The following is a 12,089-nucleotide window of genomic DNA, read 5'->3' as shown; positions in this document are numbered from 1 at the left end:
GCATTGTCAGACTGGGCCCTTGAGGCAATCCAGAACGCAGCAGCAGCATGGCAGGGTATGTTCTCTATCACCTGGGATCAGTTCCTCCTCACGGAGACAAATATCATCTTGGCCATCTGATCACTGCTTTCTAAGACTCTCCTCTTATGGGTTGCACATTAACTTTCCAAGGTCTCGTTTTCTTTCAGTCGATCCCCAGGCTCACTGCTCTGGCTTGCTATTGACTGCTTCATCCCTAGACCCGTACTCTCATAGTTCCTCTTCCTGGCAGCCTTGGTCCCTTCTTTGGAGGCCCATAGAAAGCTTGTCCTACATAGAGCATTTGACTCTACGGCTTTCAGCCTTACAGTGTTTGCTTAGAAATACATTCTTCTTCTCCTTTCCTCCTAGATGTCTTCCCTTTTTTTAACATATTCTTCTCTAGCCAATGCATTTTGTTTCTCCACTTTTAATCTCTTGTTGTTTTAGAGTTATAATGTACACATTGAGTGAGGTTAGAAAAGATGTTTGTGTATTTTTTTTTTTTTTTCAGTTCTTCGAACAAGTATATAGAATAAATAGATCCCTTATTCTGTAATGTGATTGTCTTTGTTCTACGCAGGTGCTTGAACTGGTGCTGGAAAATTTTGTTTATCCATGGTACAGGTATGAGTTTTCCACAAATATTACTTTTTCTTCTAATAATAACCCCTCATTCAAAACAGTATAGTGGAAACAGTCCTTTACAAAATACATATTTAGTTTTTGTGTTAAAAATAATAAAATACAAAGACTTTTTTTTTTACTTTCTCAATATAACAGTGTTATCACCTTAGTTTGTTTTATATCTTGTTAGTTAAGTAGAGTGGATCAATTTGTTCTAAATTTTTAAAATTTTACAGAGATTTTTGTGAAATTTGTATTGAAACTATAAAAACACTGTATCTTAGTGAGGCTTTCCTGGAAAAAGACACATTTTTGCTGCAACCATAAGAGGTTCAAAAACTGTAAGAACTTTAAAAATCTTCTTTTATGAGCTATGATTCTAAACTAAAAGTATTCCTCTGACCCGGTATTTCATGTAGTGTCTTAATCTAAAAATAAACTTTTTTATCCTTTTTTTTTTAAAAAAAAAAAAAAAAAAAAAAAGGGAAAATACATTCAAGATATGAGCTAAGGCTTTGACCCTGCAAAGATTCTACACATGCTTAATTTTAAGACTGTGAATATTTCTGTTAAACTCAAATGAGACTATTCACATGCTTAAAGTTAAGCATGAGTGTGAATAAGTCTTTGCAAGACTGGGGCCTGTATGGGTTTCTTGTGTTTTGTTTTGTTTTTAACTTAAAGGCATATTACTCTAAGCACTTTGAAGGAAAATAACTTAAATAGTTCAATTCTTGGTGCATATTAATGCCATGATGTAAGATTATTTTAATTTCTAAAACAAATAAAACACTGGATTTATCTAATTCAACTCTGAATTTGACTTTCCCCTTCTTAAAGGTGATGTTCATTAAGAGAATCAGTCAGCTATTCTCATCTTTTATTTTACGTTGTCTGTCTTACCCACTGGAAGTTCAGAATTTTTTTACAGGTGTTCTATTTATCTCATTTATTTTTAAATACGACTGAAGTCTGCATGTCTCTATTTAGTTATGCCTTTGCTTTGGGTGTGTCAATATTGGTTTGAATATACTGAACAAAGTTATACGCTTAACTGCAGGACAACAGAGGGAGCCCAAACACTGTGGTGTAGATCACCAAAATGGATAATCTTTGGGTGTTCATTAGCTGAGTAAACTTTCAAGTATATGAAATCCAGAGGACATTTTGCAGAGCTCCTTTTAAATAGAATAAAATTTAAGGAGGCCATATAGGTGGCTGTCTTTAATATTTTATAATTTAAAATCAGTGGAGAATCTATGGGCACTGTATCTTTTATGTTACTTCAGACTGACAGAGAGAACTTAGATTGAAGATATTACACTTAAGAATCACAGGTTCCAAAAAAAAAGTTATCTTATGTGATCATGTTGTGCTTAGTACAGTGGGGTCCTGGTCATAACTGGGTCCTCTGAACACCTTAGCATTGTGATAATAAAAAGAAGTGAACTAGCACTTCGAGGTGGGAGAAATTTTCTGAAGTTATGGTTTATTGCTTAAAGTCTTGCGGCAATATACAAAATTGGAGAATTATTTTTACTTAAGTGCAAATCTTCTTAGTATGTTTGACTGTCATTAGGGCAGAATTTGTCTAATGTTCTAGGATTTTTTTCTCTTCCCGTTCCAGTCTTTCATCCTTTCTCTCAGTTTGCATCTTTGGGGAAATCCATTTGTCCCAAACAGGAAAATGAGGCCCTCAGCAGACACAGCTTTGTAGGAAGGGGCAGATTTCAGTGATGGGACAGGTTTGGGATCTCTTTCTGTCCCAGGCTAGAGCAGCTGGACCAGAGTTTAGGGTGGGAGGAGACTCTGGAATGATATCTTCCTGTCAAGGGAAAGGAGCACAGACTTCCTTGACACCAGCTAGACCCTTTTAGGCAGGAAAAATGGGAACTGGGCACAAGAGGATTTTTTCCTTTGCCTCACCAGCTGATGCCATCTTCTACCATCATCAATATTTTGTATATTAGAGCTCTAACATGCTTTTCTCTACTTGGGAGGGCAATAGGATGATCTACTTTTGGTCAATTTTTAACAAATGAGAATTCCAAAAAATGCTGTGCTACAGGAAACATGCATATTGTATTATAATTAGAGCTAGTCAAAAACTTTCTAGTGGGAAAACTGTTTTGTCAGAAAATGTTGATTCCGCACAATCAAAATCTTGTCTCGGAATGTACCAATTTCATCTAATTTTTTGCAGGAAATTATCAGAACTATACTATAATATATAAAGGTAGAAACATTTTGACCTTATCAAAACAAAACATTTTGAAATTTCAGAATTTGTCATTAGATAGAAATGCAAAATTTCAACCAGCTCTCCTGATATTGAACAGTTACTGCATTTTTCTTCATAAAGCTTTGCAAACATTAATTTAGGCTCACTCTGTCTCACCTAACTGGGTAACTATCTTTTTTTAACACATGGGGAAAGTGAATTAGAGGTGGTTGTTTGCTCAAAATCATGCAGTTAGTTAGTATTAAAACAGGAATTAGAACATAATTCCTGGCTGTTAGTCTTATGCTCTGACCATGCCTCTCAAGTCACAGCTAATTAGAAGTGCAAATATATCTACTATATTGAGGTGTCTGTATGTTTCTATGCTTGAATAGAGGACCAGTCACCAGCTGGCCCTGCCCACTTTTTGTGCTTTCATTTAGATTGGAGATAATTCTTATGCTTTCAAGTGCTACCTTTTAATGGTTTTATTCTTTCTTTTGTAAGTGTCAAATGTAACATGGATGGGTTAAAGTTCAAACTAAATATTTTCCTTGGTTTACTTTGTTTTAAAACTTTGCAGGGATGTAACTGATGATGAGTCCTTCGTTGATGAGCTGAGAGTAACATTGAGGTTTTTTGCATCTGTATTAATTCGCAGAATTCACAAGGTAAAAATTGCTTGGAGAGAGAACATGATTTTATATGTAAGAAGTGGTATCTAATGCCAAAGTAAACCTTCTTTCTTTAATTATGTTACCAAAAGAAACATATTGTACTGTCTATATAGAATTACATTTGACAGTTTCTTCCTCTTTATGCCAGTTTCCTTCCTCTGAAACTTATCTCCCGTGGTACTCTTGGCCACAGCCCAATCCTATAGAATCCTTGCAAATTAAAGTCTTTGTTCCTGCTGTTTTAGTAATGCTTTGTGTTGGCACAAGACTATCTTCTGTGTTGCATTGGCTGTTTCTAAGGTGATTCATTTGAAGGGAGTAGAGAGAATTACTAGATATTGGGGAGCTATAGTTCTTGTAGCTACCACCTGGTTCTCCATCTGTGCTTCGGTTCTTTGAAGATATCTTTATACTTGGTAAGAGGATAACTGCTTCAAATAGCTCACTCTGAGAATCCCAGTAGGTGTGACTTGTGTGGAGAAGGGACTATGCTAACTTGGAGTCATTTGATATGTTATAAGTGTTAAGTAAAATTGTGTGATGGGGGTATGTTGCTGGACAAAGACCAACGAACACATACTGTATGTAGGTGGGTGCACAGAAACACAGAGGCTTGGACTTCTGTATGGAAGCTCCACCTGAACTGCTCATTCAGAACTTTTTTTTTTTTAAATTTGAATGATCATCAGTTGGCTTCTGTGATCCTGCTCCTTCTCCTCAGAGCAGGTGGGAGAGCTGGTCTGCAATCAGGAAGGGAAATATTGCCAGGATTTTATAAGATCAGATTTTCCTTGTAATAAGAATAAGAAGTGGAGGTATTACCAGACACGATTGTTCTGTTTTTTGTATTTAACCACAGTAAACGTTTAGTGGATTTTTTTAAAAGAACAGATTTTGGAGTTGGAATACATTAGTGGGGTTTTGAAGAGATCTGCAGGGCTCTTGAAATAGAAATATAAAAAGCATCCAGCATTGCCCGATGTTCGCAGGCAAGTGTCCTGAGAGGAAGATTATAGGGGTAAAAGGGCTGTACTAGTGACTCAGACATCAGTTTCGAACAAGATGTTTAGCCAGGAAGGGGCATGTCATGGCAACTTGTACGTGCATTTAGTTCCTGTAAAAAGTTTGGACTGACCACCCTCTGTCCTTTAAATAGGTACAGTATATGCAAAGGAAACTTTCTGTTGCTCTGTGGTAATGTCTCAGTTCCTGCAAAATGCACTTATCTCTAAGTACCTCTGATTGTTGTAGGCAGAATAGGAGTGAGAAGCTAGTTCAGTTTCCATGCCCATTCACTGCTGGCCCCTTTGCTGACCCAGCTACCTAAGGGTGTTATTCCACCTCAGTAACAACTATTAATACATTTTAATACATATAATACATTTTATTTCCTGAGCTACAAGATATACCACACATGCTGCAGTAGCTGATGAACAACCTGACACAATCCTAGCTGAATGTCAGATCTGGATGTCTTGCTTGTTAACATGCTTGTGGTACTGCAGATGGTTTAAAAGTTACGGTGGGGAAAGCATAAAGGTTTGTAAGTGAAGCGAATGTTTCAAAATGGAAATGTAACATAAGTCTTTAAATTTACTTTAGAATTTTAATTCATGTAACTTGAGCATACTTGGGAGTTATTAGTTGACTTGTTGATCCATTGCTATCATACATGAAAAGATTAAATATGACCGTGATAATACCTTATTATACAGGTAGCTGAAGGAAATGGTTACGTGTGAACTGAAATAATCTAGCATAAACATCTTTTAAACATATCATTTGTGAATTAGAATAATAAAGATCACCCAAATTCCCCACCTTTCTTGTCAGGAACAAAAGATTTATAATAATTTCAGTCAGGCTTGGCTGAGAGCAAAAAGATATTTGATCTTTTGTGGCAGTTAAGCTGTGTTAAGTGTTAGATGCTGTGTGGAGAATTGCAGAAGCTTAGCCTATGTCTACACTAGCACTTTTGTCCATGAAACTTTTGTCAGCTGGGGTCTGAAAAAAACACCCCCCCCCCAGCCCAACATAAGTTTCACTGATAGAAGCGCTGGTTTGGACAGCGCTACATCAGCAGGAAGCGCTCTCCCGCTGACATAGCTACTGCCACTTGTTAGGGGTGGTTTAATTATGCCAATGGGAGAGCTCTCTCCTGTTGGCAGAGTGGCTACACAGGAGACCTTACAGTGGCACAGCTGCAGCAGTACAGCTGTGCTGCTGTAAGGTCTTTAGAGTAGATATAGCCTTAGTAGGTACAGGAGTTTAATCAAAACACATTCCCCTTTATACATTATTAGTTCATAAATTTTGTATTAAGGTTGTATCTGATGTAATATCATTAAACTTATTTTCTGTGTTTTTTTGCGCAAAGTTTTGCGAATATCTGTAAATAACACACAATTAGATGTCATCGTGATAGCTTGAGCTGTATGAATTCTGCAGGGGAGGTGGAGTCTGTGTGCGTGAGTGAGATGACAGAATAATAGGTCTTGGAGCTCACAAAAGTGTAATTCAGAGTGACAGGGTGAGTGAGGTAATATGTTTTATTGGACCAACTTCTGCTGGTGAGAGAGACACGCTTTTGAGCCATGCACAGCTCTTCTTCAGGTCTGGGAAAAGTACTTGCAGCATCACTGCAAAATGCAAGGTGGAACAGATGGTTTAGTTAGCACATATTGTAAGGGACCATTCAAGGTAGAATGACCTGTTAAAATCTCTGCAGTCGTAGGGTAAAAAGAGCCATAAAAGTCCCTGAAATCTAACCATCAGATACTGATCAAACCAGCAGACAAGAGGCACCACTGTAGTCCTCAACTGTGATGACAGTTAACGAGGCTAATCAACAGCACTCTGACACCACCTACTATAAAGAACTCAAAGATGACCCCAGACCACAATTTATCCAGGAATTTAAGGATGATATCCAATCCTTCCTCAAACAACTCAGAGAAACTTTACAAACTCCACCCCCATGAAACCACCCCAGTGCCCTTCTACATGCTTCCCAAAATATACAAAAAAAGGAACCAAGGCAGACCCATCATATATGACCACGGCACTGTTACTGAAAGTATATCGAGACTCTTAGAAACCACCCTCAAACCACACAAAGGGCCAGCTTTCTCCAGGACACAACTGATTTTTCTCCATAAACTGCAATATTAACAACCTTCCTCAGAACACTATCCTCACCACTGTGGATGTCATTTCTTATACACTGACATCCCTCACAATGACGCATAGCTGCCTGCCTCAAATACTTGCAAGACAATGGACAACCCTGAGATATTCACTCCAAACACTTCACCAAATTCATCCATTTCATTCTCACCCATAACAGTTTTACGTTCAGCAACAAACATTTTGTCAAAACTATGGGAACAGCCATGAGTACAATATGCCAAACTCATCATGGGCCAATTTGAAGAATTTCTGGACAAATACCTGAGATACGTTGATATTTTCATCCTCTGGACAGAGCTTAAACTCACTCATAGATTTCCATCACAACTTCAACAACCATCACCTGTCCATTGAAGGCTCTCTGGAACACTCCTACACGAGCATCAACTTTCTGAACATAACAATCAGTTTCAGCAATAAAACCCTACAGACAACCATATCTAAGAAACCCATGGATCACCATACCTACCTTCATAGATCCAGTAACCAACCCAAACAGCAAGAAAACTGTTTATCTACAGCCAGGCACTCAGAGACCACAGAATATGCTCCAAGGGGAAAGTCCAGGATATACACCTTAACACATTTAAAACTGCCTACACCAAACAAGGACACTCCACCAGAGAAGTAGATTGCATCATAGAACAGGCCACTGAAATACCAAAAGAGAACCAGCTTCAACACAGAAATAAAACCCCCTCTGACCATTCACCCCTAGCCGTCACGTACCATCCCACACTGGAACCCATAAGGGATACCATCAAACTACTACAACCCATACTCAATGGGGACCCTATCCTGACAAATTTTTCCTGAACCCCCTCTGTTGGCCTTCAAACAACCCCTCAACTTCTCCAAGCTAATCAACAAAAGCAAGCTCCATACAGACCAGGACACACCAACTCAAAGCGACACCAGACCCTGCCAGAACATTGGATGCGAAATCTGCAGACATATATCCTCTGCTACAGTGATCAACATCATCCCCCCCCCCCCCCCCCCCCCCGGCAACACATCTTTCAGGATCCATGCCTATCACAATGTGTAGTGTACCTCATCCAATGCACTAAATGCCCCAATAACAACTATGTGAGTGAAACCAGATACAGTAATCGCTATGCGTTTGAGTAAACTTACTTAGGAAAATGATAAAGGACAAAAACACCCTCTCACCTGTGGATGAACACTTTTCACAAAGTGATCACTCAACATCTGATGTCTCGGTCCTCATACTAAAAGGAAACCTGCATAACACTTTCAAAAGATGAGCCTGGGAGCTTAAATTCATTACTGTGCTAGACACTAAAAATCATGGACTAAACAGAGACACTGGATTTATGGTTTATTACAACAATCTGTAACCCACTAACCTGCTCTTTGTACTATGACTGTAGAGGTGTTAATGGGACATTCTATGTTAAATGGTGCGTTGCAATATATGGTATCTACTTATGCTAAACAATCTGTTCCACCTTGCATTTTGCTGGGGGTACCTTTCCCAAACCTGAAGAAGAGCTCTGTGTGGCTCGAGAGCTTATATCTCTCACCAACAGCTGGTCCAATAAAACGTATTACCTCACTCACCTTATCTCTCTAATCTCCTGGGACTGACAGGGCTACAGCTACACTGCATGTAATTCAGAGTGTGAAAATTTACATATATGGAAGCGGACAGACTGGAGTGGTGGTTTTGTGATGTGTAGTTCACTGAATGTACTGGGTTTAGAAACTGACTTGGTAAGCAGCTTACAAAGAAAATTGTCAAATTCCTTCCGCTGTAGCAATCTACTTTTAATGCCTCAATAATCAGGTGAAAATGATCTGTGACATAGAACTCATTTTCTTCTTGAAAGGTTTCAGGTGTACTGTAATGCTTCTTGTGGACTTATTTTGGGGGGAAGGAGGGAGAATACAATACATTGTGAAAGGTGGCAGATTTACATTTCTTTTCTAAGGCCTTGTCTACACTACACGGTTATATCAACAAAACAGTAGATGTGTACATACTGAAATGCTCATCCTGTCAGTGTAACTCCCCTGCTTTGCCAACTTAATAAAAACAGCAATAATAAACTTGACAAACAGCAACTTAATAAAAACTTGACAAACAGCATAGAGCTTTTTGCGATGTAGCATCAGTGTAGACACCTCACTTGGTTATGTTGCCCTAATTGGCCTCCAGGAGGTATCCCACTATGCCTAGCATGACTGCTCTGGTCAGCAGTTTGAACTCTGCTGCCCTGAAGTTACATAGGTAACAATGTAACTATGCCCCTCCCCTGTTTAAAGATTTGGGAGTTTTTGAAATTCCTCTTCCTGTTTGCTCGGCACAGTTGACACAGCATCTTCACAGCTGACCAGGCCAGCTTTACTCAGCAGACGTGCTCCCGCGTGGAGCACACCGGAGCGGTTTGATCTGCTGAGTAGATAGAGAGAGGAGGTTGTGCAGTTGCAGCTTTCGCACCAGCTGTAGGAATTTCAATACCTATGGGCTGATTGCTGGTGGCATGCAAGAGAAGGGGCACGAAAGGGACGAGCAGCAGTGTCGTGCTAAAATCAAGACGCTGAGGCAGGCGTACCAGAGGGAAAGGGAGGCCAACTGTCGCTCTGGTGAGGAGCCGAAGACATGCTGCTTCTATTAGTAGCTGCATACCATCCTCAGCAGTGACCCCACCTTCCCCACCAAGAGGCCCGTGGATACTTAACAGGGACTGGAGGAAGCAGCCCGTGGACTCAACCCTAATGAGGAAGTGGTGGACGAGGTGGAGGACCTGGAGGATGATGTGGAGCCCACGGCAGGCTTATCTGGTGGCGTGGAGAGTCAGGACCTCTTTTCCACTCCAGAGGGGTCTAGCCAGTCCCTGCACTCTGGAGGCAGGAGAGGGGAGCTTTGGTAAGTGTGCATTTTGCTTTGATATTGCACAGTGCGAGGAGATTGAGCTCTCATGTACTTCGTTATATGGTAGAAGAGGGATAAGAGACAGAAATTAATAACAGAGCCTGTCCATCTATGCAGTGAAGCCATGGTGGAAAATTTTGTTAATGTACACGGGGATGTCCGAGGAATCCTCCATAGTGATCTCTAGGAAACTTTCCTGTAGGTATTCTGCAATCCTTTGCCGAAGGCTCCTTGGGAGAGCTGCCTTGTTTCTGCCCCCACTGTAGGAAACTTTGCCGCACCACCCAGCAATTATTTCTGCAGGGACTAGAGTGGCACACAGGTGAGCAGTACACGGAGCCAGTCTGAAGCCACATGCATGCAGGAGATGCTCCCTTACATCTTGGATTGCCCTTAGGGGAGAGATATCGGGTTTGATTACCCTAGCCTGTGGGAAAGGATACTGGTATTCAGAATAGGCTCCCTAGTCATTTAGTGCCCCCCTTCCCAAACCACTGTTTGTCCCTTTCCCCTTGCCAATTGCCCCTTTCTCTGCAAACTAACCATAATTGGGACTTGTGGAGACCTGTGTGCTAGCCGAGGGACAGTGAGAAATAGGTGTTATTTTTGTGATTCATAGCTGTGAGTGCACTTGCAATATTGTCTGTTTTCATTGTTTGTTTGCTTTCTGCAGATGTGCCTTTGAGAACACTCCTCTATACCGGCGGAGCACCTCCATCAGATAAAGTGCCAACCCGGAAGGAGTATATGTTTTGCCAAGCGCTGCAGTCAACAGTTGCAGCACAGAGTGAAACTAGAGCGTGGAGGGAGACAATGAAAGACTGAGGGCTGGGTAGATAGGAAAGGACATAGGGGCCGGAGCGGATGATAAAGCATCTCAAGGACCAGACAGAGATGTTGAAGTCCCTCATTAGCCTGCAATCACAACAAATCTGTGCCCGACTCCCCCTTCAGCCACTACAGAACTCCTGTCCATGCCTTTCCCAAACTCCCCCACTGCATTCATTGTGTGTTCCCAGTCCCTCACAGTACCTGTGCACTCCACGTCTGGAGTTTACCAATGAAAGTTGGAGTTAAACCCAGCTGTGAGAGCCCTAACCGTGAGACTGTTCTTTGTCATGTCCCCTCTTTGACCAAACATTTGTTTGATCCTGTTATTAAACTTGAGTCTTTTTGAAATTAAATGTCTTTATTTGTGAAATGCATAGATAAATACGTAAATCATTCAGTGCTGACATTGAAACACATTGGCTATAGGTAGGAATATGTGCTCCTTGCAATTAATGCTCAAGAAGCAAGCATGACCCAGGTAATTCATGGTGGCAAGTAAACGTTGCCTGGCCGAATGCATTATATATGGACACATTACTGGGAATTGTTGTCAAAATGCTCCTTCAAAGCCCCCCTGATTTGAATAACCTCCCACTATGCCCTTCTAATTGCCCCTGTATTGGATGCTCAAAATCAGCAGCCAGCTGATCAGCCTCATAGCCCACCCCTGGGGAAACTTTTCCCCCTTTGATTTGCAAATATTATAGAGTACAGCAGGCCACAATGACCATCGGAATATTTTCCTCACAGAGGTCTAACCGGCTAAAAAGACAATACCAGCAACCTTTTAATCGGTCAAAGGCACATTCAGTGGTCATTTGGCACCTGCTTGTTGTTGAAGTGCTCCTTGCTGCTGTCTAGGTTCCCAGCGGTAAGGCTTCATGAGCCTCGGGAGCAAGGGCTATGCAGGGTCTCCAAGGATTGCTGTGGGCATTTGCATGTTCCCCATTGGAATCTTCTGGTCTGGAAAGAAAGTCCCAGCATGCAGCTTTCTATACAGTCCAGTGTTCCAAAAGATGCGTGTATCATGCACCTTCCCTGACCACCCGGCATTAATGTCAGTGAAACGGCCTCAGTGATCCACGAGTGCCTGCAAGACCATGGAGAAGTAGCCCTTTTGGTTGATGTACTCCGTTGCAAGATGGTTGGGGGCCAAAATTGGGATATGTGTTCTATGTATTCCACTGTTGCAGTTAGGTAATCGCATTGCCTCAAAGCAATCAGTTATTTCCTGGACATTACCGAGAGTCTCAGTCCTTCATAGCAGGAGGTGATTAATGACCCTGTACACTTGCATCACTGCAGCCCCCATGGTGGACTTTCTAACTCCAAACTGATTCGCGACTGACTGGTAGCAGACTGGAGTTGCCAGCTTCCACACATGGATCGCCACTCACTTTTCCACAGTGAGGGCAGCTCTCATTCTGGTGCCCTTGCACTGCAGTGCTGGGGCGAGCACCGCACGGTTCCAGGAAGGTGGCTTTCCACATCTGAAAGTTCTACAGCCACTGCTTCTCATCCCATACATGCACCATGATGTGATGCCACTGCTCAATGCTTGTTTCCTAAATCCAGTGCTGGTTGTCCACTATGGCAAGCTGGTCCATGAATGTCAGCAGCAGTCATG

The 12,089-nt window shown here is 41.3% G+C and overlaps 1 protein-coding gene and 1 long non-coding RNA gene across 8 annotated transcripts in view; both read left to right on the top strand.

Moving 5' to 3' along the window:
• SNX14 (sorting nexin 14) overlaps nt 1–12,089 on the top strand; it is a 79,636-nt gene that overhangs the window by 7,551 nt on the left and 59,996 nt on the right. For all 7 annotated transcript variants that reach the window (XM_037894423.2, XM_037894422.2, XM_043542623.1 and 4 more), the window contains exons 5-6: nt 602–645; nt 3,450–3,537. In XM_037894423.2, the coding sequence (XP_037750351.1) occupies nt 602–645; nt 3,450–3,537 (132 nt within the window). The remainder of the gene's footprint in view (nt 1–601; nt 646–3,449; nt 3,538–12,089) is intronic.
• Nucleotides 9,637–10,836, top strand: LOC122464991. Its single transcript, XR_006289475.1, has 2 exons — nt 9,637–9,953; nt 10,305–10,836. It is a non-coding gene; the product is annotated as an uncharacterized LOC122464991 (long non-coding RNA).

The sequence above is a fragment of the Chelonia mydas genome, chromosome 3 (assembly GCF_015237465.2).
Source record: "Chelonia mydas isolate rCheMyd1 chromosome 3, rCheMyd1.pri.v2, whole genome shotgun sequence".
Classification (NCBI taxonomy): Eukaryota; Metazoa; Chordata; order Testudines; family Cheloniidae; genus Chelonia; species Chelonia mydas.
Note: the sequence above shows the minus strand (reverse complement) of the source record. Positions and strands in the feature narration are given on the sequence as shown.